This window comes from Cyphomyrmex costatus, unplaced genomic scaffold (genome assembly GCF_001594065.2).
Source record: "Cyphomyrmex costatus isolate MS0001 unplaced genomic scaffold, Ccosl1.0 scaffold196, whole genome shotgun sequence".
In the NCBI taxonomy this organism is placed as follows: domain Eukaryota; kingdom Metazoa; phylum Arthropoda; class Insecta; order Hymenoptera; family Formicidae; genus Cyphomyrmex; species Cyphomyrmex costatus.
In genome coordinates, this window is record NW_017275998.1 from 793,558 (window position 1) to 819,623 (window position 26,066).

The 26,066-nt window shown below is 32.1% G+C and overlaps 5 protein-coding genes across 8 annotated transcripts; 4 read left to right on the forward strand and 1 right to left on the reverse strand.

Annotated features, from left to right (window-relative positions):
- Nucleotides 1-50: 50 nt before the first annotated feature.
- Nucleotides 51-8,043, forward strand: LOC108773050 (putative RNA-binding protein Luc7-like 1). Of its 2 annotated transcripts, XM_018538764.1 has the most exons (5): nt 51-283; nt 514-608; nt 6,077-6,175; nt 6,747-7,567; nt 7,783-8,043. In XM_018538764.1, exons 1-5 carry the CDS (start codon nt 223-225, stop codon nt 7,859-7,861), a joined length of 1,155 nt encoding a protein of 384 aa, XP_018394266.1. In that variant the 5' UTR covers nt 51-222; the 3' UTR covers nt 7,862-8,043. The 2 variants fall into 2 exon arrangements, with proteins under 2 accessions (XP_018394266.1, XP_018394268.1); XM_018538766.1 differs by lacking the exon at nt 51-283 and having other exon boundaries at nt 534-608; nt 4,397-6,175; nt 7,783-8,039.
- A 2,863-nt stretch (nt 8,044-10,906) lies between these two features.
- Nucleotides 10,907-15,007, forward strand: LOC108772997 (uncharacterized protein MAL13P1.304). Its single transcript, XM_018538685.1, has 7 exons — nt 10,907-10,986; nt 11,263-11,424; nt 11,500-11,729; nt 11,804-13,607; nt 13,684-13,782; nt 13,904-13,947; nt 14,024-15,007. Exons 1-7 carry the CDS (start codon nt 10,907-10,909, stop codon nt 14,875-14,877), a joined length of 3,273 nt encoding a protein of 1,090 aa, XP_018394187.1. The 3' UTR covers nt 14,878-15,007.
- A 934-nt stretch (nt 15,008-15,941) lies between these two features.
- On the reverse strand, nt 15,942-17,358 carry mRpL42 (mitochondrial ribosomal protein L42). 3 transcript variants are annotated; one of them, XM_018538698.1, is made up of 2 exons: nt 17,218-17,358; nt 15,942-16,457 (listed from the first exon to the last, which is right to left on the reverse strand). In XM_018538698.1, the coding sequence occupies exon 2, from the start codon at nt 16,455-16,457 to the stop codon at nt 16,104-16,106; it is 354 nt and encodes a 117-aa protein (XP_018394200.1). In that variant the 5' UTR covers nt 17,218-17,358; the 3' UTR covers nt 15,942-16,103. The 3 variants fall into 3 exon arrangements, with proteins under 3 accessions (XP_018394200.1, XP_018394198.1, XP_018394201.1); XM_018538696.1 differs by lacking the exon at nt 17,218-17,358 and adding an exon at nt 16,622-16,711; XM_018538699.1 differs by lacking the exon at nt 17,218-17,358 and adding an exon at nt 16,520-16,535.
- A 116-nt stretch (nt 17,359-17,474) lies between these two features.
- MED19 (mediator complex subunit 19) lies at nt 17,475-18,893 on the forward strand. Its single transcript, XM_018538693.1, has 4 exons — nt 17,475-17,703; nt 17,843-17,999; nt 18,085-18,184; nt 18,466-18,893. Exons 1-4 carry the CDS (start codon nt 17,517-17,519, stop codon nt 18,748-18,750), a joined length of 729 nt encoding a protein of 242 aa, XP_018394195.1. The 5' UTR covers nt 17,475-17,516; the 3' UTR covers nt 18,751-18,893.
- Nucleotides 18,894-21,269: 2,376 nt separating this feature from the next.
- On the forward strand, nt 21,270-24,164 carry GluRS-m (putative glutamate--tRNA ligase, mitochondrial). Its single transcript, XM_018538736.1, has 9 exons — nt 21,270-21,793; nt 21,939-22,173; nt 22,371-22,566; nt 22,643-22,857; nt 22,939-23,161; nt 23,273-23,433; nt 23,513-23,676; nt 23,751-23,908; nt 23,992-24,164. The coding sequence occupies exons 1-9, from the start codon at nt 21,694-21,696 to the stop codon at nt 24,070-24,072; spliced, it is 1,533 nt and encodes a 510-aa protein (XP_018394238.1). The 5' UTR covers nt 21,270-21,693; the 3' UTR covers nt 24,073-24,164.
- Nucleotides 24,165-26,066: the final 1,902 nt, after the last annotated feature.

Genomic DNA, 26,066 nt, shown 5'->3' on the forward strand with positions numbered 1-26,066 from the left:
GCAGCGTTGCGATCGACTCAAAAACCCTTTCTCCGACCCCTAAACTCGAAAGTCGTGAGTCGTCGGGACTCGCGAAGTTTGTTGCACGCGTGCATGTGCGGGTGTATGTATGTGTGTGATCGGATGGCGTGGCTGGCTGGCCACACGATTTTAGGTACTTTGATTTAAGTACTTGAGCTGCGTCGTGCTTTTGAGAGGTTGTACACATCGACCTACAGAAAAATGACGGCGCACGACCAGATGCGAGCTATGCTTGACCAGTTAATGGGCACAGGACGAAATGGTACATACATTATCTCACTTCTTACATCGCTACCGCGGCACGCGGCTCGCGGAGTGAGTGATAACGAGACGAGTGCGGGTCCGAGTTGAACAGCGCGAGATCGCCGGCCATACTTGTTATAACAATGTAGCACCCTACCCCTTATATATATATATATATATATATATATATATATACGCTTATCTGCCCGATGTCAAACCGTCACTGTTAATTCTGGAACTTGTTTGCAGGTGAAAATAACAAATTTCAAGTGAGATACTCCGACTCGAAGGTCTGCAAGAGTTTTTTGCTAGCCTGCTGCCCTCATGAAATTCTGTCGTCGACGGTGAGTTTAATATTCCGTAATGCAGCGAATTCAAACACAAATGACACACCGTTGGCACTATGCGCAAAGAATAAATGCATCCTGTATATATATCCACACACACACCCACACACAAAACACAACACACATACATACGGATTTGTGCTGATATTTTTCAATTCCGATGCAGAGAGAAAGTGATAGGTTGTAGTTACTTTTTGCTCTCTTTGGACTTTTTGTCATTTTGTAATTCTGTTTACAGCGATTGCACAATCTATTTGTTTAACCTATGTTTTTCTAACTGATATTATCTAATTTTATTGTTATGAGTCCTAAAACTGGTTATTATTGTCATATTATATATTTCTTCACACTTTTACAATCTTTAATTTTTCAATCAACCTCCTAATACGAGATATATTTAAGATGAAAATCAGTAAGTTCCAAACCTGGGACTTGCTAACTATAAAGCGACTTCTAGACGATCCATATTATTGCACAATATTATTGATCGTCTAGAGGTTACATCGAGCTTTGAGATTGTATGTTTTGAATTGTTTAAAAATAATAATAATATTGTACAAAATAATTGTTCAATAATATGTATATTCAGCGTTTACTCTCTAACTTTTAAAATGAAAGTTAAACTCTGCAAAATAAAATCTCACTTCAAAAGTTTCACCATTTAAATAATTCTAAGAATAGAATAATTATTGAGATTATTGAGATTGAAGTTAATCTTACATTGGTGAAACTGACTCTCAAAGATTAAAAAAATTGAGCTCTTTTATTTAAAGAAAAAATGGCTCAATTTATAGTCTTTTGAGATTCCAACAAATTTAGAGAATAAAAGCTGCTTTAGCCATCTTCAATTACTCTCATACAGAGCCATTTGTCATCTCAAGTCGATATAGCATTATTATTAACTATAAAAATGTTTTTAAATATATTTTAACAAGTGGGAGCATATAATAAATAATATGTAAATAATATAGAAATGAGATAATAATATATTTTATTATTTCTGTAAAAATAATTTTACCGTATCGCTAGTACTGTATTAATAGATGGTGATAGTAAAGTCAATAGAATACAGTATATGGAATTGTGTAATTATATTTTTTTATATCTTTAATTGAATAATTGAATATATATATTAAATTACTTCTTACATATCCATACTCGCACTTAATCATAATGATCATCGAACAGTCTGTGTGCACAAATATAAATGTTATAGTATTATTATTATTATTATTATTTAAAGGTATAAATACGAAACAATTAATAAGTGAGCAGATTTACACACGCAAATAGAAAAATAAATAAAAGTAAATTTCTTGACATAATCAAAGCTGCTTTTTTGTTTAAATAAAATTTGGAATTTATGCTGCCTTTTACTGTTACATATAATTTCACAATCAAGTTGTAAAGACTAAATTTGTTCGCCAGATCGTTACGTCATTTCTCCCTAATTTACGTCATTTTCCCTGATTGCGCTGTTTGCTGTTCAGTGAATCAGACCGTGATCAAATCCATTTTAGTATAAAGGGCAGTAAATTGATAATGAAGGTCTGTATTCTGCTTTGCTGTCTCGTGAACTTGTATGCATACTGACTTGTTTAGTACTGTCTCACACATACATACACAACATAATTAGAACATCCCTTCGCATTGTACAAAGGTACACCTTCATTTAAAATTAAATAGAAGAATAAGAATGTATGTGTAGAATACTGATTAGCTGTTTCGAATGTAGAAGCTGAAGATCATTTTTTTTTTTTTAAATAAATTACTCGATAAATTATTACTCGCTCGTAGAATTTTGATGAACTTAGAATAGATTATAGGTAAGATAGATTCGTCACGAACATTCCATTCGTTAGCGCTTCTTCATCTGTGCCAATCGGTGTGTTCTCACTGTTCAGTACCATATGTAGATATTAAGTATCCGTAGACTGTAAGAATTTTTAGGATTTAATAAGCGAATTTAAATAAAAGGAATAAGCGCTGGAAGGGGAAGCGTTTCGCCTTATTTATTCGACACGTACATACATTAGGAATTGATTACGATCAATTCACATTGGATACCATCGAAGTGCAACACGGGGCGTTTTTTAATCGGGATACTATTGTACACACACATACTCGGGTTTAGAACAGTCAAATACACTTGACTTGGCGTGGCTTGGAAGTTAAAGCGCGCAAAAATTTCGTATTCACATTTATATCATTTTTTTTTTCTTTTTCCAGACCGCGAAACTTATTTTTGCCTGTTCTATTCCCCAGAACGTCGCGTTGTGGATCCATATATATATATATACATATATAGTATCTAACATGTATTGAAAATACTGCAATCCCAATCACAGTGATATCGGGCAGCTGACTGGGTGACTTGAAATCCAGACGCAATCACACGTCCTGCATATATGCGGTCGATCGAGCAACACTTTTATTTATTAGTTACAGCATACGCGGGATTAATGATATACATGAGCGAACTATATAATTAATGTTCTATAGTACTGCTTCGCGCATTTCAGTGTCATCTTGTACGAATTGATCACAGGGCTGTTTGCTCTCCCTCTCTCCCCCTCCCCCCCTCTCTCTCTCTCTCTCTCTCTCTTTTGTGCGCATTTTCCTCCACGTAGCTGCCTGAACCACCTTTCTGATGTCTTGAGTTTATAACGAGAGGGATCGATGTTCCAATATATGTAAACGTGCTTCTCTATTGGAATAATAATGTCAAGTTGTTTCTATTATAAACTTTTTATAGTCTCCATGACAGGCATTTTAAAAGTTCTATTTCACTTTATTCTCTTTCTATATATATGTATACACACACACACACACACACACACACACACACACACACATATATATATATATATATATATATGCAAATATACAATATATATTTCATTGTCAGGCAGTTACTAACGCAGGGAAGTTTTTTTACCCAGAAAGTGCTCGCTTTAAGCAAACAGTCCTAGTTGCTTTTTAATCTTTAACTAGTCAACTCTCAATGCCGTCTACAGATATCAGGATTCATTCTGTATAAATATTAGCACGCGTATAAATATCGAAAAATTTATCAAATTTTTTTTATATTAGATAACAATTCTCTATCACAGAAGTAAGGAAAAGTTGGTAATTAATTTCATCTCGAATAAATTCATTATCTTTGATTAATTTATTCATTTTGTTTGCTTTAGAAAGAACGAATTATTCCTTTTTATTTCATCAATTTATATCCCTTATTTTTATTTCTCTTTAAAGAATTTAATTAAATTCTCTTCGAATACTTACCTTGAATAAAACGAAAATGTAAAGGAATGTGCTTCATTCTATTCTCGGAGTATCGCCTTTATCCCCAATCAACCTAAATTGTATTCAAATTCAAATGATGAAGTACAGTTCCGGTAGAACTGGCAGATATAAAGTAGTTAACACAGATTACACAGACTAGCAGTTCTACTTTCTAACATAATAAACATAAAAATACCTAACGCTTTTAGAATGTGACATTTTGCGAAATAAAAAAAATCATTTAGATGGGATATATTATGTCGTGAAATTTATGAGAATGTATTGAAATGTAACGGCGAGAGATAGCAAACAGCCCCGAAGGTCTCGCGATATAATTTCCATAATGAGAACCATTAAAAAATATCGATAACACGATATTAGAGAGCAAACGAAGGCAGAACGTAAAAAAAATATTTTAAAAAAAAACACGAAAAATTACTAACGGCAATCACTCGAACGAGAAATATGCAGACCCACTAATGTCAACGTAACTACAGTTCTATTTCCAGAGTCTCTGGAAAAAGCAATTCCAATCAGATCCATTGTACAATATTGTTGCGAGTATTGTCCGCTCATATGTCCGTGTTGTACTTGTCACTCTCACACGCGCGTTACTGTAAGTACTGAAAACGAGAAGAGGACGTACGTATTACACCTACAATTTGATTTACCTTTACCATAATTCAAGTGCTAGATATACATATATATATATGCATATCTATATCTATATCTATATACATATCTATATATATTAATTCGATACGAGTGACGTAAAGGCAGGCGGTTATCTCAGCCCCTCTACCGATTTTCCACACGGTGGTGAGGCTGAGTAAATGCCGAAAGAATAAATTCCCAGAATCCCCCCGAAAAGGCCTGTAAACAGTGAATCGGTGAGTAGCGTCATGCTGATTCATGAGACGATGTCTTAATGTCGCTTCTTACTAATAATGCCGTTTACGGCAGGTAGGAATGAGAAGTTTACTTTGAGAATGTGTGTGAGAAAATATATATCATCCTGTGGAAGTATGGGTGCAGGAAATGAAGCAGTGATCTGTAAGTAAAAGATTTGCGAATTGCCAAGTACATCTATAACATTCAATCGCTGTCGATTTCTTTTTTCGCGCGAAAGACTTATGTGGGGGGAGATTTTTCTCCGTTCTCAATTCCGTTCTAAAAAAGTGCAAAAATAGAGAAAAATTTTACATCACTCGCACGCCACTTTGCGAATTGATGTAAATTTTGAGATTAATGGAAATTTTTTTTTAATTATGGAACTTGGTCCTAAATACTAATCGCGATGATTAAAGAAATTTTTAACAAAGTTCTTTGGATTCATTCGCTTAAATATTTATTAATATCTTTGGCAATTTGCAATATCCAAACATGTCTCGGCAAGAGAAAATATGAGAGGTGGCATGACGCAGAGAGACGTGTGATTAGGCGGATTAGTACAACAAGCGCCAGAGTTCCATTAGAAAAAATTTCTTCAACCATTGGATGTGTACGTATTGAATCCGTTTTTTTCTAAAAATTCGTTTAGCAGCCAACATAAGACACGGTTCGTGCCGTACGTAAAATAGTATATTAAACCATTATAGGCTGTAAGTTCTCTTTCGTAGAAAAAAGTGAACATTATGAAACTTAAGGTGTGTGCTGATTATAGCTTCATTGCCATCGCATTCTCGTGTCAGGCGGAGAACTGTTGCCACCCTGTAAGTGAAAACAACAAACTATTTATCTGTAAAAACTGCATTTCTACTTTTACACGCGATACTAGATCGCCTGACGATCTCGATCGCTTCATTATTGTACGCTCTATCCTAGCCTGTGCAGGAAGATGAACTTACGTTTCCGTGAGTTCAACGTAAAAAGAATGAAAATAACAAAAAAAAATATAAGAAAATATGAATATATTGGACCGTCTTATCCTAAGGATATAGGCGATGTAAGCTCAGAATTTTTGTCGTATCATCTCTGTCTCTCTCCTAGATTATTGATTCGTACTATTTTCCAGTCGCAGCACCGCGACCAAATTATATTCTTGTCAAGTAAGAAGTATCTCGTTAATACGCAATGTTGGGAAGGGTTTTTAACTCGTATAACGCATAGAATCTATAAGGCCTGCGTACGAACGAAGGGACCGTAAATCTAATCCTGATTTGGTTTGTAAATCGTAGCGCATGGACCTGGGAGAATGCCCCCAGATTCACGACTTGGCCCTACGGGCTGACTACGAGGCCGCGCAAAAGAAGAGAGATCACTTCTATGACATTGATGTGAGTATTAATTTTATCGCATCATTTTAATGTTAACCCTCTACCGGCAATATTGGATTTTTTAAAGACGCAGTCGACTTTTTTTATTGCGAATTCTGGTAGATAAATTTAAATCTATAAAAAATAAGTAAAATATAATCTATCTTCTATGATAGTAAAAACTTGTCTATATAAAAATATACCATAAAAAATATAACATAAAGTGTCATAAATATATGTAAGGATTTTTTCAAACGTTTAATTCGGAATATTATAAAAATCTACACTAAATTTCGAAAATTCAGATTGCGGATGAAGAGTGAAAATTTCATATTGCTGATGGAGGGTTGAACTCTCGATATTATTGTAGAATGATCATTAGAATCGTGTCTAAACTATGTTAAACAATTATGACTGCAAAAAGTAGGCTAAATAAAAGAAATGAAATCAACGCTATTTTGCAGGGGAACTTATCTCCATTTATAATTATTATTCACAATTTACATTCAATGATTTATTTATTTATTACCATCAAGAAATTAAAAAATTTCGATTATAAACGAATTTTAATGTAACTTTCTCAAATTTTCAGGCGATGGAACATCTCCAAAACTTTATTGCCGACTGCGATCGTCGAACGGAACAAGCTAAGCAACGACTAGCGGAGACGCAGGAGGAACTGAGCGCGGAGGTGGCGGCGAAAGCAAACAACGTTCATGTGCTCGCCGAGGAGATCGGTAAGAAACTAGCCAAGGCCGAGCAGCTCGGCGAAGAGGGCTTTGTCGAGGAGTCGATGAAACTAATGGGCGAGATCGACGAGCTGCGCAAAAAGAAGAATGAAGCAGAACAGGAGTATCGAAACAGCATGCCGGCGTCAAGTTATCAACAACAGAAACTGAGAGTATGCGAAGTATGCAGCGCATACCTTGGGATACATGACAATGACAGACGCCTGGCAGATCACTTCGGTGGGAAGCTGCATCTCGGCTTTATTAAAATCCGTGAGAAACTCGCTGAACTTCAAAAAACCGTCGAAGAGAGACGTAAGGAGAAACGTGAATCTCAGCTCGACAGAAGACGGGACAGAGACAGGGAGGACCGCGATAGGGACAGGAACCGCGGAGGATTGGGCTACAGAGACCGCGACCGCGATAGAGATCGCGACCGTGACAGAGATCGCGAGCGCGACCGTGACCGCGATCGAGACCGTGACCGTGACCGTGACCGCGATCGCGACCGTGACCGTGACCGCGATCGGGATCGCGATCGCGACCGCGATCGTGATCGTGACCGCGATCGTGATCGTGATCGTGAGCGCGAGCGTGAACGTGAACGTGAGCGTGATCGAGACCGGGAACGCAAGGATAGCGGTAGAAGAAAGTCACGATCTCGCAGTCGCAGTCGTGGAAGAAGGTTTGTCAATTTCATGTCTTTCTGATACTAATGAGTTAAAAATATAGATCATTGTTCCTCCAGATCTCTGAGCGAATTAAAATTAACAAAATTTTCAAAGAGCAATTTCTCTGTATCTCTTATGAAATCTGCTCTTTTTCGTATTAAAAAGAAAAAGAGGAAAGATGAAGAAATTTAGTCTATCATCGAACAATGTTTTTGATATCTTGTTCTAGATCAAAACGTTCCCGTAGTGGCAGTCACAGCCGTCGATCTCGTTCTCGTCGCAGTGGGTCTAATGATCGTAAGAGATAAGGGACAAGATGTATAAGGACTATGCTCAATGGTTTCGTTTCCTTCTTCACACGCGCACTTTTACACATGTAAAATGTAATGTATAACACCAAATCGCGCGCACGAGACATTTGCACCGAACGTCTGTAGCAAATGCGATACTCCATTTTGACATAATCTTTGTACATTACTTGTCATCCAATTGATATTTTAACATAACTACTATTTATGCTGAATCTATTCCTATTGAAGTATGTCTTACATTTCTTTTAGATCTATTCTATATGTATAACCTATTTTGGCTTTTAAAATAGTTTTAATTCACTGTAAATAAGAATAGTTTAAGTACAACATGTATTGGCAGTTGTTACATGTTTCTATATTTGAGCATAAACGATAATAAATAGTAGCAGCATATAAGTAATCAACGTATCATTGCATCATTCTCCAATTTACACAAAATAAATCTTATCTGGTTGCCAAATCTGATTACACCTCTCATACGCTTGTGGTGCGCACGCTGCTTATTCAATTGCCACAAACATGTAGGATCTACAGATTTTTAATATCGAACAGCGGATTTATTGAGAGATGTTTCTGTGGGCAAGAATACTTTCGAGAGATTGTCCGCCTTTCCCAAGAGGAGATACAAACGTAAATATTTTAATTTTCTACCAGGGATCGAACCCGGAACCTCTGGCATGACCTGTGCGCTGTCCAGTACGCTCGTGTTCGCAGAATAAATTCAATTAAATTAAATTTTTTCGTCATAAAAGCATCAGACTTTCAGTAAGAAAAATAAAACTTTTAATACTAATTACTTTAATTTTTTATCGTAGTTATATTGATATTACTAAACATTATTTGAAAAAAAAAACTGAAATTACTTTTAAAATGAATATTTTGAAATTTTGTATGCGTGAATAAAGACACTATTCACTCCGCACACATGTAATAATCGTTTATACGTAAAATGTCTTTGTCGTTATCGTTAAAATTTAATGAGAACGTTCTTTCCTTTTTCCTCCTCCCACTCTTCATTTTATAAATAAAAGCTTTAATTATTTCTTAATCACGAATCTAACAGTGGTTATAATTTCTGTCTATGAAAAGGTGTGTGAAAATTGAAATAATATGACTGTTCAATAAGATGTCTGAAATGAGTGTTGATTATCTTTGTCTTCTTTCAAGAAATACGACAACCTTCTGAACTTACGAACAAAAGAATGACGGTGATCAATTTCGAGATAATTAAAAAACCTAATTAAATTCAAGATTAAAGGCGATTTTGATCTGGCTTGATCGACGATTAACTTAATAATCTATTACCTAAGTACGTTTAAAAAACGCAAGTTTTTTTAGACATAGTCAGAACGTTTACAAAGATTCTAAATTAGTAAAAAAATGTTTAGTATAGACATTGAAAATGTTTTATTATAAACATTTTTATAACGTTCATTAAATAATTTTAAATACGTAAAAACATCAAATTTTTAACGTTTATTTTGATACGTAATTTACGATACCTGTTACTCTAGTAATAATTTATTATAGTGATTGTGTTCCATTATTCATAATCAAATATTTTATATGTATAATGAAAAATATATAGTTTAGAAATTGTATCTAATAGTAAAAAATTAAAACTGTTTATTAATTATCATTATAAACAGTAATTAACTTCTTCAGATCCGGTGTACATTATTATATGTATGTATATCAAGTTTGGAAGCATCATTAAAATTACTTAATTCTATCGACATCATCGAAAATTATATACATATAATAATGTATATATATTGAAAAAATTATTTAAATTTAAAAAAAATGTATTGTTTAGTACGAATTACTTATTAAAGCGCTTTTATATATTGAATTGAAAAAATTTAATTTTTTTTTAACTAAGTTTTTTTATTCTAATAGTTCCAATAAATAATATTTAAATCTTATTAGAACCGCGTACATATGAGAAACACAACAGATAAGAAATTACCTGTAACGGTTGAGCTGGATCTTAGGTGCTATTATAATTCCGTGTGAATTTATATACTACGTATGTAGTCTTTTAAATTGCGCGCCAAACAATTTTTCGGTCTTGAAACGCAACTCTACAGAACTACCGCAATAATATCACGAGTTAAATTGCTAGAACAATTAACTTATGATATTATTGTGGACATTGTGGTAGTTCCGTTAAATTTCTTATTGGTTGTGTTCCAATACAAAAAAAATGTTTTTAAACTAAATTATTTTTTATTTCAATGGTTCAATTTATTTCAGGTCTGAAGAGGTTAAGAGTAAGGAACTGATAAAATACAATACTAATTTTATGATTTATCAGTTTTCTGAACATATATATGTATTTAAAATAAACTCAATAATACTTTATTTTTTTTAATTTAAAATTGTGATTTTAATGTTATTGCTCAAGTTTGATTATCAATATAGAGATTGATAATTGTAGAGAAAAAAATGTAATTTTGCGGCAATATATATATATATAAGATATTATAGCATTACAAATTACAAGTATGCATACTTATTTGAGCATGTATATGTACAATAAAAAATCATGAATTTATTACAATATTTATATTAATAATCACAAATTTATATTAGTTGTTAATAATATGTTAGCGTTCTTCAATTATCTCCGACCCCTCAAAGCCCTTTTTATGAGGACGAAAATTTGCCCAAGGTTGGTAGTCTTTACTAGTATCTCGTCGGTGTCAAAACATACATACGTTGACCTACGACTACGACTTATCAGTTAAAAGATGCGTAATAAACTTGCAACGTATATTTATAGCCTTTTCCAAATTCGCCGGCAATGTTTTTGTGACACGAAAGTTTGAATCTTGATTTGTTTAGTGTCTCGAAAGTAGCGGATTAATTTACGTTGGTCGATCGGTATTTGTTACTCCACTTTGCTATGTCGTACGTTATTTTGTATAACAATGGAATATAAGAAAATAACAAAAGCAAACGACTATCGCACTTAAAACGTTCTGATAAAAGTATCTTAACGGATGTTGTTATGTACAACTGGATATTTCGAACGAGAAAATGTTGTCAACTCCAAAAACAAAAGGTGGCCTGTTTTTGGCTTCATCCCTCTGTGATGGACTTGAGGACAATAATATAAGGTAAAAATAATTATTAGATATATAAATTTCCACAATTGCATTCGTTTTTTATTTTTTAAGGAAATATTAAACAATTATTAACTCTGCGTTTGCAATCTGGATTTTTTTTAGCATAAGCTAAATTTTACTTCCAAATTTTTGCATTTCTGCTCAAATTTCAAATTTCTGCTCAATTTTCTTGAAAGCCTAAAATAGTAAAGAAAGAAGATCCTGATTGCAGACAAAGAGTAAAAATTTATTGTAGATGATTAATTTTATTTAAAAATCTTTTCTTAGACAAGTGGCAACTCTTTTACTAAATAAAGATGCAGATCCTAATGTCTTGATTCCTGTACACGGAGTTACTCCGTTTCATTTAGTTATTGGCAACGATTCAGAAGAATTTGCAGAAGAAGTGACTAAACTATTCCTACGTCACGGTGGCAATCCCAACGTGAGGTATAATCTGAATTATCATTATAATGATCCTTTGTACAATATTTATGCAAACACAAGTGCAATATATATTCTTAGGTCAAATGATGGAATGACTCCGGTTCATGTAGCAGCAGCTTGGGGTAGAATAAACATATTGCAGTTACTTTTGGCAAATGGTGGTAATCCATTATGTTTGGACAATGATGGACGAAGTCCGTTTCACTATGCCTTTGATGAAAAATATTTTAATGTTGTGACGATGCTTGCAAATTATTGTGAAAGTACTCAAGATGAGGATGACAAACCAAAATATAACATGATGCTTGGTAAGTAGTCTCTAAACTTAATTCACAGACAATTTTTGAATTACTATTTATTATCTTTGCTCTTAATATTCTAGACAAAGTTTTAGTCATTAATGGGGATGTAATCGCCGAATATGTTGCATCAAAAAATACAGATGATGAAATATTAAATGAAGATAATATAGGACAGAAGAGTGTGCTTACTAATTCTTCCAGTTATAAGTCAAACTCTTCCTCGATGATTGTAGACCCAAGCAATGTACCAGATGTATGTGTTACTATTGAAACTAAGTACAAATTATCAAATAATTTAGATGAACATGCCTCTAATATTAATCATGTACCGACTGCTAAAGTACAAAATAACATTTTACGAACTCATAAGAAAGAAATGCCAAATTGCTCATTTGTCGATCTCGATTTTGACTTTGCAAATCTATATCTTTCCGATGTCATGCAGAAAGAAAAATGCCTTGTCAGTCAAATCATTAATCAACTCTCGTCATCATTAACAAGTAATTGCACTATTAACGAGACCTTGCACAATTACAATACAGCTAAACAAGAGGAAAGTAGTATTACAACAAGCAATTCTGATACGTCATTTAATAAGAGACTGTACTTAATGAGAGATGTAGGTGTATGTTATAAATATAAAAAATCAAAGAATTCTCCATGTAAAAAAAAGAATAGTAAAAATATTTTAAAACCTAACACTCCAAATATGAGAAAACAATATTCAAAGTATAACAAACAAAGTACTTCTAAAAACAAATGCAAAGATATCTCTGAAAAAATTTCTGTAACACCAACTCGTACATTGGATAATTCCATCATTAGCATGTCACCAAACTTTAATACACCTAGTCGCAGAAAGAGAAGAAATGATATTTGCAATGATTCTATTGTTAGCAAGTCGCCTAATTTTACACCAGTTTGCATCAGGAAGAAAAATCTAACAAAGACATCACATGAGAATTCCCTGAATACATTCAAGAAGTATAAAACTGAGATGCAATATTCTGAATGTAATTGGTATGAAAAACATGTTGCTCAATCAACACCAAGAAGAAAGAAACGATCGATATACAATTTCCATTCTGGCCGAAAAAGATTTAAATCTTATCGATATGAAAGCGATGCTACTTCTGATGAATTTATTTCTAATAATATATTAAAGCCAATTGATTTAAACAAAACAATCTTTTTCAAAATAAATGATACAACTCGCTATGATATTCTAGATTTAAGTAGTAAATCTTCATTATTAAATTACAAACAAGCTATCAAAATAAAACAACAGAATCAGTATAAAAATAATTTGGCAATAAAATTAGATGAAGGAAAATACGACGAGACTGATGTAACCGATAATAATAGTGACATAAATCTCTTAGATGTAAATAGTTTTAATCAAATTGAAAAGGAGAACGAACCTATTAACAATGTTAGCAATAATGAGAAAACTGGAAATAAGGAAATAAACAATGAGTTTATAACATTCAGAAAAAAAAATGATATTTATGAAACATTGGAAAAACGAGTAGATAATTTAAAATCTTTATGTACAACTGAATCTGATTCGTTACATAAAGAAAATTTTGTAGATTGTGTTGATTGTGATACTAAGAAATTACTAAATGAAGATTTAAACATGAATATAAGCAATACTTGTAATTTACATGCAAAAAATTGGTATGGTGATAGATTTCACTTATCTCCATTAAATAAATCGCTCATAGAAAATGATTCACTGCCTGCTATGAATTTACTTATACAAAGTAAAAAACCAATTTATGTACTAGATTCTCAAAAATCATATTCCTCAAGAAGTACCGATTCTAAGGAAAAAGGATTACTAAAAATAAAAGATTCAGATGTGTGTAATACTCAAAATTCGTGAGTACAACAGAGTACACTTTAAAAGCGATATCACTGAATGAACAATTAAGTACTTGATTGTTATAAATTTTAGGTCTCTACTTTCATATGTCAGTGCCCAAGAATATAAATATGAAGATCCAGAAGAAGGTGTAATTTTATTAGAACGCCGAGTTTGTGTTACTCCATTTAGGTGAGTTCACAATTACAATTTTTATTTTTACTTCATAATCTATGTATTAAGAATCATTGAATCATATCGTACTTTTGAAAAAGTCAAGAAATTTATCTTATCAAACTTATCAATGTTTCAGTAACTCTAATAGGAGTGAATATGATGTTAGAAGCAAAATGTCTGGTAAGTTACAAATAAATTTAATGTTATTGTTAAAAGATTATATCGATAAAATTAAAAAATAATTTGCCTATTACAGGTATTTCAAGTACATCCACTTCGCAAAGTTTACCAGAAGAAATATTGTTTATCGACGATATTGCTCTTAGACAACAACTTACACAGTTTGGCGATCAACCTGGTCCAATCACTAATACTACCAGACAGCTCTATCAAAAACGTCTTTTACGTTTAAAAAATGTCATTGATGCTAATTCTGATTTGTTCATACCAAATCTGAAGAATGCTCCAAAAAATCAGAGCTCAAAGCTAGACAACAAAATCTTACCTTATTTAGAGCTTGGAGTTTGGTTAAATCATCTGGATACTTACAAAAGCTTGGAAAAGCAAGTATTTCAAGAGTTTGCATCGCCAGATCCATTTCGAAGATGGCGTGAAGGCACATCGAAAACATCTTTCACCTATCTACTACTAGATCCGCGTATAACGCAGGATCTGCCAAATCGCAGTGTTCATCTTACAAACTCGGAAGTTTGGTCAATTTTCCTTAACGCTATATTTTATATCGGTAAAGGCAAACGTTCCAGACCTTTTGCTCATCTTTATGACGCGTTCAAGATATGGGTGGATGGTGATACTAGTACAAATAAAAAAATTAATTGCATTCTCGATATATGGAACAGCGATCATGGTGTGATCTGTTTGCATATTTTTCAAAATATTATTCCAGTAGAAGCTTACACAAGAGAAGCTGCCATGATAGACGCATTAGGGAAGAAACATTTAGGAAATTCTAAAGGTGGGAAGTACTATGGTATCGCGGCAACATGGAACATGCAACAAAAACAGAAATTTGGTAGATACTTATTATACAAAGCTTTACAAATTTTTATGCACGAGGGAGAGAGTCAGCTTTTCCCTTGCCATTTATAATACAAGCGAAGTAAGATAGATGTAATATAACAAATCGGTTTTAATATTGCGCTCTAGACTTTATCTGTACTGATATAAATGTATGTATTATATATTAATTTTTGATTCGTAGATACATATATATATAAACGTGACGACATAGTATTTTTATTAATTAAAAAAAGTTTGCAGAATGAGTATAATTATGTGCAATTTGATAAAGTAAATAATATATAGGAATAAATACATATAAAATATTTTTGATATAATAAATATTCATTGCAAGATCAGTGATTTGAGTTAAACGAGAAAATTAAGCTAAGAGTAAAATAATATTAAAATAATTTATATGTAATGTAATTACCTGATAAAAATATTTATTTATTTATTTAATTTATAACACAAAAAATGTGGAATTATATTGAGTGATATTGTATTTAAATTCTTCAAAGAAAAACACATTAAGTATATATGCAAGCATTTAAATATTATCAAACAAAGCTCTCGATGTCAAAACAATAAAATGAAGGGCAATTCGAGAATTACCGATAATTATAAATAAAAGTTTCCACATAATAAATTTAAAAAATTATAATTAATAAGGATTTAAAATGTATACATAGGTATCTAAAATTCTGCGCATTACATGTTTCGACTTTTGGATTGAACCTTCTTCAGATGCGTCGACGAAAGAAATTCATTGTATCGTAGACGGTAGAATTATAATATATTATCATGTTGCGATGTTGAAATGAGTAACTCTCTGCGGGATCAAATTCGTTGACAAAAGATTTTGGTAAATTGAATGTTGGTCGAATCGATAATCTGGTTTGATGTAATGTTGAATTATGATTAAAATTGTCATATTTATGTAAAGTTCTTTATCTCACTTTAATGACTCACCCAGACAGTATTCATAATGTGTTTTTCGAAATATTAACGTACACTATGATAAATCAGTTATTAGTCGTGTAGAGTGTTGAATATAAAGTCCAATCGTGTCAATTATTTTATATATATCAATAGTGGATAGAAGAATTAGTCCCAAATTTAAAGAAATTAAAAAATTAACTCTCGAATTGCCCTTCATTCTATCCTTTTATTGTAAGCATTTATTTATACAGACAGATATAACAATTATCTTTGTACATTTATTAATATATGTTTTGCAGGATACAACTACATATGTAAAGAGAATTAAATACAGTACTTTTTCACCAAGAAACCCTTCAGACCTTTTTCAAATGTTACAAATATGGCCTGTCAGGTTCTGTGTTTTTTGCTTTCTTGTCTCTTTTCCTAGGATACCACCTGTGCTTGGTAGTGTATGTGATTTTTGCTAGCTCTTCCACAACCTGATATTCCTTCTTTTTCCTAAAAATCTCAGCGACGTCTTTGTTTCCGATTCGCAGTACGGAAGTATCGGGTTTTTCTTCAGGCAGAGGTAAGGAACACTCGTATGGAAACGTCTTCTCAGGATGCCAGCAGACAACCATGCGATTATCCTCCATAAATATTACTGCTTCTGAGGGTAGAGTACTGTATTTGGTGTGTCTCGCAGAGCGAACGCAAGCTCGGATCGTGCGTAACATAAGATTCATCTGCCATGACAAAATGCAATTAATAACACAATATTGATAAATTTTTCACTTGTACTTCATACTTCATCAACTCGACAACAAATCATGAACTTGATTAATTGCGCAACAACAAACTTCTGTAATAATATTCTTATTCATTTTAAACAATAATTTGCAATTTATACCTCGAGGTTTTAATTTTGTCTTTCAATTTATATTTTCATAGATTTTTCTGAAGATTAAAATACGACTTGAACATCTGACTTTAACCTCTCCGTCGGATCACTGCGTTAAAATCATAAACTATATATATATGATTAAAATTCTGATGTGTTGAGCTGCTTTTCTGTTAGAGCGAAAATTTGATTGGACTACACTGTTATCAGAAGCCAATCACAAATATTATTAGAACGCGTTCTTGTCCATTGTCCGTTTCCGGTCATTCGACAGATCGGCGAGCTTACATGCATATCCACACGAAACACATGTGACCTACGGCGGGGGCAGGTGGAGGTGGAGTGGAGAGTGGAGTACGCGGCACTGGCACTGCGCGCGTAACGGCTGCGTGCAACTGTGCAGGACATTAGACAAGTCTGTTGCGTCGAGTGAATCCGAGATTACTTGTTTCCCGTAGAAAAGCATTATTATAGCTAGCGAAAGTAACGGGAAAAAACATGTTAGCGGTGAATCGGTACAGTTCATGTTCTCATCTCATTAGCGAGATGTCATAGAAACCGATGAGGGAGTCGTGAAAGAGAAATGATCCGGACTGTCGACGTACCTTTCGAGTCGTATTGCGATGCAAGCGATCCTTTTTCTCACGAGTGAACCAGGTCGACGTCGGATACGTTCGCGTCACAATGTAGAAACTGCAGATGAAGAAGCACGATTTTGTTTAGTTTCTAATCGAGTCAGGTGTTGAACCTAGTGATTCAGTTCGACAAACATCTACGACTTGCCGGTTACAGTGAAATTATAAATTGCCTCTCACTGCTCCTTTGTTTCTCGGTACTCTTTGTACCTGAAAAAGGTGGCCTTTATTACCTTTTGGTGAAAGTGCGATAAACTATAGCAGCAAGGATGATGATGGGCGATCAGTTTCGTAGCAAAGTGGAGCAATACTCACCGAAGTCCTCACCAAGGGGAGCACGGTCTCCAGTAGTATCTCGTCAAGATTCTACAGGAACACTAAAGACAACTATCTCCCTTGGAAAAAACCCTTCCATTGTTCATAGTGGACCATTTTATTTGATGAAAGAACCCCCAGGTAAAGTTACGAACGCAGAAAAAGAGATCAATATGTATAATATATACAAGTCTTTTGTAATCAAGTCTTTTTACGAATTGGATATGATCTTATAAATGTAACTAGGAAAACTTAAAATTATATGTATTATTTTTTTCAGGAGAAAGTGAACTGACTGGAGCAACAAATTTGATGGCCTATTATGGCCTGGAACACTCCTACAGCAAATTTAGTGGTAAAAAGCTTAAGGAACAATTATCATCTTTTTTACCAAATTTACCTGGTATTATAGATAGACCTGGACATCAAGATAATAGGTAATTTAACGTTTGTTCTTATGCAACAGTATTCAAACATTAAAAGTGTTTATTCTATATTTTGTTTTTTTTTTATCTTTTTCAGCTCCTTAAGATCGGTAATTGAGAAACCTCCCATAGGTGGCAAAGAACTACTGCCTTTAACGAGTGTACAGCTTGCTGGTTTTCGATTGCATCCTGGCCCAGTAAGTATTTTTATTTATTAAAATATTAATATGTACATAAATATAGTTATTAATATTAATATATATATGTAGAATCAAATATGTATATAAATTCATATAAAATATTTAAGCACTAAGATCCACTTTAACCAAAAATGGGATTATTTCTTTTAATTGATATATTCTTGTCGGTCTTTGAGACTTATAATTTAAATTATAATAGTATATATATTTTTTCTAAAATAAATGATGCATATATATGTGCAAAACACCACATTAAGTTACATAATGTAATTTTGCAGCTGCCGGAACAATATAGATACATAAATCAAGCTCCTCAGAGAAAACACAAAAATAAACATAAAAAACACAAGCACAAGCCTGGAGAAGTGCTCAGTGGACAGGAGACAGCCACTACGGACGTAGGTGGTTCCGATACGCACGAAAAGAAACATAAGAAACAGAAAAGACACGACGAGGAGAAGGAAGCTAGGAAGAAGCGGAAGAAGGAGAAAAAGAGGAAAAAGCAGAAGCACAGCCCTGAGCATACCGGCAGCCTCACACCGTCTCAGCATTCCAATTCGTGATCTCTAATCTGTCCTTTTCAATTCATGCCAAACTGTTGATCGGAATCTGAAAAAACATACGATATGTCAATATAATTACAATATACAGAACTTATATATATTTATTTGTACTAGGGCTGTAAACACATGGATATTATGATATACCCGCATTAAATATTCTACGTTTATATGTATAAATAATTTGAATTCTAAATTTACAAATATGAATAATCGAATAGTTTATAAAAATTAATTAATTTGCATATTTATAAATATTTCAGATTAATATTCCAATCATATTTACAGTCCTAACTCACACATAATATTATACATACTTATATGCCTATTTTTTCGATATTAGATTAATACGACGAGGAAGAAAACTCTATTATATGCAAATTATATGTAAAATATACATCGTATTATAAAGTAATGTAATCTTTTTTTTCGTTTGGAAGATTATGTATATAGGTCTGCTTTTACAGCTGGTGTAGACTTGTAAAAAGCTTAATGGTTTACGAAATTGTTTGCTCAATCTTCCTCGTTGTTTTGCACGTAAAACAAATATTAAGTATGCGTTACGATGAAAAAAAAAAAAACGTTTCCGAGCAGAATTAAGTTTCGCCAAATCTCGGCGCTTAAAGTGGCACGGCGATTAATGTATGGTTCTGTGTTTTATTTTCGAATGTGTTTTGCATAAGCAAAATGTAATCGTTGCAATCGTTTTCTAGTTTAGTACATCTTTTTTTTTAAACATAAACGTGCAGTATCATTAATGTATATATTATGTTCTCTTAAGCATCTTTTCGTAACCTTTACGTACTCGAAAGTTGCCTGAATCGGTGATGGGAAAGTGTAAAATATGACCGTGTGTAGTATAACGATCGTACGCAAGATACACTGTCCCAGATCAGTCGATCACTTATTCATCGCGTTATAATTGTAAAGCCCATATTAGACTGAAAATTGTGAATTGGAGATTAAGATTTAATCAATCAAAATGAAACGAATTAAATTGAAAATTGTTTGATGGGCCGAATTTTAAGTTTTAATTTGTAATTCTCAATCTCCAATGCATAATTTGATATGGGCTTAGCGCGATTATATTGAAACTAAGGTGTAAATATATATACGGGATTACCAGGAGATTATGTAAAGAGAGAATTGTCGAATACATTGCTGTTCTATGTAAAGTGATTAGACCTGTTCTTTTTCTATTTTAATTTCTGAACTAATGTATCACTGATACGATAAGTTAGAATAAGATAAAATATTACAGTTTTTTTTTACTCTAATTTATTGTATTAGTTCTTCGAAAAAGAACAGGGCTCTTGTTTACGAAGTTCATGAATGTATAATATACGTTTTAAACACTGACGCGATAGGTTTAGTGAAGAGAAAAAGAGATATATTGGAACGGGAACATTTAAATCTAAATGTAATATTTATGACGCGAAAGGAAAAGAGAATTAAAATGATTGATTTTGCAACAGCAGTTAATGTATCTTTTTCTTCCTAATTATCTTCTATTATTCTCCCTATAATAAAGTAAACACCAGATGAACGTAATAAACTCGAATCTATATGTTTCCACTAATATAGATAATAGGCTACATTCCAAGATCACTGCTAGTATATATATATATATACTAAAAATATATATTACACAAAATATCGTAAACTATAGATTATTAGCGCTAGCAGTGAATTTTGAAACACAATTTAAACTTTAGTTTATGTTCAACTTATTCTATCTTTTTCTAATTCTAAGAATTAATTCTTAGAACTGAACACCGAGTTTAAGTTAATCGATGGAAGCAAGCATTAAAGTCTGTTTTCTATAGCTAAATTAATATATATACTTTTAGAATTTAAAGTGAAAAAGGTATATATTATTTACGTTTAATATTTATTTAATATTTAACAAAAATAAAAAAGAAAGTTCTAATGTAGGAATAAAAAAACACAGACTACTATTAGCCTATTCTTTATTTTATTTTTATCAAATATCATTCTCTCAAGTGTATGTACCTCAAGGCTTTGAAGATAAGCAAGAATAGAAATATACGCAGCTCTCGAGAGTACGCTACTGTTCAGAATTATTAAATATAGGTGAAATAATTATTTTAGCGTAAGAATTGATTAAAAGTCGCGTGTGAATTCGAATATTTGAATTTATTCGAAAGCTCACTTCAGCCTACTTCTACGTTTGTCGCGTTGCTTGTACTTTTTGCACTCAGCATTTTCAAGCAACGCGACAAACTAGTGCATTCTAAGTTAGAATAAAACAAAATATAACTATCTCACTTTAACTTATTGCCAAAATACCCATGGTATAAAAACAAGAAGCTTGTTCTTTTTGGCTGCATTGTCTGAACTGATGTGAACTGATGCACATAGTGCAATAAGTTGAAATGAAACAAAAGGCAAGTTTTTTAATTCATCGATTGCGCATGATGCGCAAGTGCAACATGTTGCATCTGCGCATCATGCGATCAATCGATGAATTAAAAAATTCGCCCAAACATACATATCTGTTTCGCTTCAACTTATCGCACTGTGCAGAGAAAAAGAACTTCTTCAGTAAAAAAGAAAGATGAGTACACCAGGTTCAGAACTTGAGGTGGAAAAAAAAAGCAGACCTAAATGCGAAATTCTAGAGTGGCGCGAATTTTAAAACGCAACAATATTTTTTGACGTAAACATCGAAAAGCGACGGATCCGTGTTCTCCTGAAACAAAAGCAGACCAACAACGATAAACTGTAAACAGTCGTTACTCGAAAACGAAATCTGAAGCCGTTCGAGATTTCCGATCATTCCAATTGCGATTTGAATCAATTGGAAATCGGACGGAGTGAGCTTTGGGTTCCATTGGGTTCCATCGTCGCAATCCGCATTGCGTGGCACGACCTTGTTTCCTTGTGACTCGTTGACGGAGTCATCAGGTGTACGCATTAGCAAAGATGCAGCGTAATATACTCCGCGCGACAAGTCTGCAGCTGTTGCAGAGACGTCTCTTCAAGAAGTACCACGTGAGGGTTAGATTTGCACCCAGCCCTACCGGTAATAACCATTACACTGTTTATATTATACCGTTATATTTCTCTTTTTTGCTGATTCATTTTTGTTGAAAAAACACCAGTACCAATACTGGGCGTTGCCTTTGTAAGCTGTCCTAGAGCCGATCCTTATTCATGTGTTGTTTCAGGCCACTTGCACTTAGGAGGATTGCGCACCGCGTTGTACAATTATTTATTTGCACGCAGCAACAATGGCGCATTTATTTTGAGGATCGAGGACACCGATCAAACAAGGACAATTTCTGGAGCAATAGAAAAAATCCAGGATGATTTGCTATGGGCAGGGATTATATCCGACGAAGATCCTACCAGGGGTGGCCCTGTTGGTCCTTATGTACAATCATCAAGGCTTGAATTATATAAGTATGTATATATCTTGGTGCCCAGGTTTGCAAATCTGTCAAAAACAAAATATCTGCTATAAATTTTGTTGGAATGCTAGTAGAGATTGAACAGAATCTGCAGAAGAATATCATGGTAAATTGAGTGCAGAAATTGAATATAGCATTTGTTATTTCTAATTTATATTTTTTTTTATTTTTCTTTTATATTATTTCTAGGGAACAAGTACTTAAACTCTTGAACAACGGATCTGCTTACTATTGCTTTTGCACAGAGAAAAGGCTGGACCTGCTGAGGAAAGAGGCGATGAAATGTGGACAAATACCTAAGTACGATAACAGATGTCGACATCTTACTAAGGATGAAGTAAAAGAAATGCTTAGGAAAAACTTGGCTTATTGTATTAGATTTAAGGTATGTCTTTTAAACTTAACAGATCGACAGACTAATGGTTATAGATTTATAGCAGTTGCTTTATTGAATGTCTCAGTTAACGTCAACATCGGAAGTCTTTCATGACCTAGTTTATGGAGATGTGTTCCATGATATCACTAAATCTGAGGGAGATCCAGTTATTATAAAATCAGATGGTTACCCTACTTACCATTTTGCAAATGTAGTCGATGATCATTTTATGGAGATATCTCATGTCTTACGTGGTGTTGAATGGCAAGTTTCTACACCTAAACATATTATGCTTCACAAGTGAGTAGTTTTATTCAAGATAATTAAATATGTTTTGTGAATTCTTATAATTAATTACATTACAAATTGTATCTATTACAGAGCATTTGGCTGGAATCCTCCTATATATGGACACTTACCTTTAATAATGAATTCAGATGGATCTAAATTATCAAAAAGACAAGGTGACATAAAGATTGATTCATTCCGAAAACAAGGTATTTTTCCACTAGCGTTATTAAATTATGTGATAGGAGCTGGTGGTGGTTTCCACAAAGAACAAGAGAGTCAAGATCTTTACACTTATCAGGAATTAATTAAACAGGTAATTGCTTCTATTAACAAAGTTTTCGTTTCCTATTCTTAAATATAAATAAAATATATAAAATATATTTACTTATTTTATTCTATTGATGTATTTTATTTTTTATTGCAGTTTGACATTACTAAAATAAAACCAAGTTCTGGCAAACTTATGCCTGATAAATTGTGGGAATTTAACAAACTGGAAATGACAAATTTACTACAAAATGAAAGAAACCATAAATTTTTTATTGAAAGAATTAAGAAATTAGTGTCAGAAGCTTTTCCAGAATGGTATATTTAATTTCGCATATAGCATTGCTAGTAATCTTACCTTTTTAAATTTTGCTTATACTCTTTCTATATACTTTAGGAAAAATGATGGAAATTTGCAATTAGATGATGATCATATAATAACAACGTTTAAATGGGCACAAAACAGGGTAACAACACTCAATGATCTCGTCAAAAAAGATTTAGCATTTTTGTGGATTATTCCATCTTCTATACCAAATGTTAAGCAAGATGGATATTCAGGTATTAATATTTTTTTTATACAAAGAATATAGAGTTTTGCTTGTCAAAGATTATCTCTTATTACATTATTCTAGATACGATTAAGTTATTGAACGCGGAATTAGTTGAAATAGATGCGAATAATTACAATACCGATTGGATGACACCTTATCTAAAGGAGTTTGCCAAGAAGAACGGAATTCCATTCCCTGCTTTGATGAAAACTCTGAGAAGCGTTATGAGTGGCGTAAATGTAAATATAGTATACAAATTTATTTTTATTATCGAGAAAAAGCTATCAATACATATAATACATATAATATTAATGCTTCGTAGGTTGGACCACCTGTTGCCGAAATGATGGAAATTTTAGGAAAGGATAGAACACTATCACGATTACAGCGTTGTGTTTCTTGAAAACTTACATATGTTCTGTAATAAAATGGCAAATTGATTGTACTGTCAAAGGTAAAATACAGTTAAAGAAATAAATTTAACGTACATATATATTCCACAGCGCTAGTTGTGATGAGCGAATGTCCTTTATTCGAATTGCATGTTAAATTTGTCTAGACGTTTTGGTCTATTTCAGACCATCATCAGTAAAAATAATTGTACAAAAATAATTGTATACAAAATATAAATTGTATACAAAAATAATTGTATATATAATTTATAAATTTAAAGTGATGTAGTTAAATTGTGAATGCAGAGATTCATCAACTCTTTAAATTCGAGGATATAAAAAAAGAGATTAAAAAGAACCAAACCTCATAATTTGATTTAACAATAATAATATTAATCTTACTAGGAGATGCATTGGCTAATCCTAGATTATATTTTTATAGAACCATAGTCAAGTTAAAATTGCTGGTTAGGGAACGACTAGTTGCAGTTAAAATAAAAAAAAATCTAGTTAAACATTTTATAAATTTAACTTAAGAAAATTAAATAAAAAATTTGTTATGTACACACATTTTAATATATTTGTGAGGAACAAATATATTGAAATGTAGACAAAATATTTTTATTTACTTAAAAAAGGTACGTATTATGTATTTTCGTTAACAGTTGCATCGATTTTTTTGCATATATGGTAAAATTTGCAAAATATATGAATGTAATCATTTTATATATATATAATATTTCTTATATACAAAATTCATATGTATATTAACACATTATATTCTTATTCTACATAATATTATACAAATTATATATTAATATATATTTACTTATATATATATATATATATTTAATAACATTCTATAATCTATACAAAAATAATTATAAAATAATATAAAAAATCTTAAGCAATACTGAACAATTCAAATAATGATTTTATAATTACTATTTCTTATATTTTTTATAACTTAAATAGTTTATTAGGAAAGAGAATAATGTAAAAATTTTAAAATACAGAACTTTGAGATTTAACTTTATTACAGAATAGTGATCTTTTTTTTATACAGAGTGTGAGTAATTCGTAAAATTTTCATTTTATATAATGCAATATATAATTTATAATATACTTAAGTACAAAAAGATTAATACATGTAGAAATTATGCGTAATTATCTTGACAATAGTAGATTTTATATATCTACTTTCATTAAGATAAAGAGTTTGTATATAACAGATTGAACACGTTTATTCTTAAATAGTTTTTTCGATCCAATGCGAGATTTTTCTTATAGCACAGGATTTATAAAATATTTATAAATGCTCAGATAACATATATGATAGTATTATAATTTTTGAGACAAAATTTGAGAACATCATAGAAAAAATATGTTTTATAGTAATATTTACATCTTTGATGCACAAGAATGAGAAATGAAGAAATTGTAGATGAGACGTCTATTCTGATTATATTATAATAAAACAAGTTATTAATATTTATTAGTATCGCTATATTAATATGATTATAAATCCTGTTATTATATTAATATTAAGATTGCTTCATAAATTGCCAATTAAAATGCCTGGTATCATAATGATTCTAAACTGGTCGAATAAAATATTATCTATTCTTAGTTTAACTTTAGTAAAACAATAAATCATTATGTAAAAAATCATTATGAAACCAATTTCCACACCAATATAAGTCTGTGCTTGTGTAAGGCCTGTGTTGTTAAAAATTAATAAATATCTTTTCTTAATTTCTCGAAGATATTAACTGTACAGGAAAGTAATGCGATGAATAAATGATTTATACAAGATGTTTACATCAGTCTTTGAATATTTATAATCAAAGGGACAATAAAACTGAATATATCACTTAACAAAATATAAATCTTAATCTATTTTCACTGTGCAATTTCAAAATAATAGTATAAATATTAATATAAGTAATCAAAATTAAAATTATGTAAATTAAAATATTTTTGACACAGATTGTTATGTGTATAT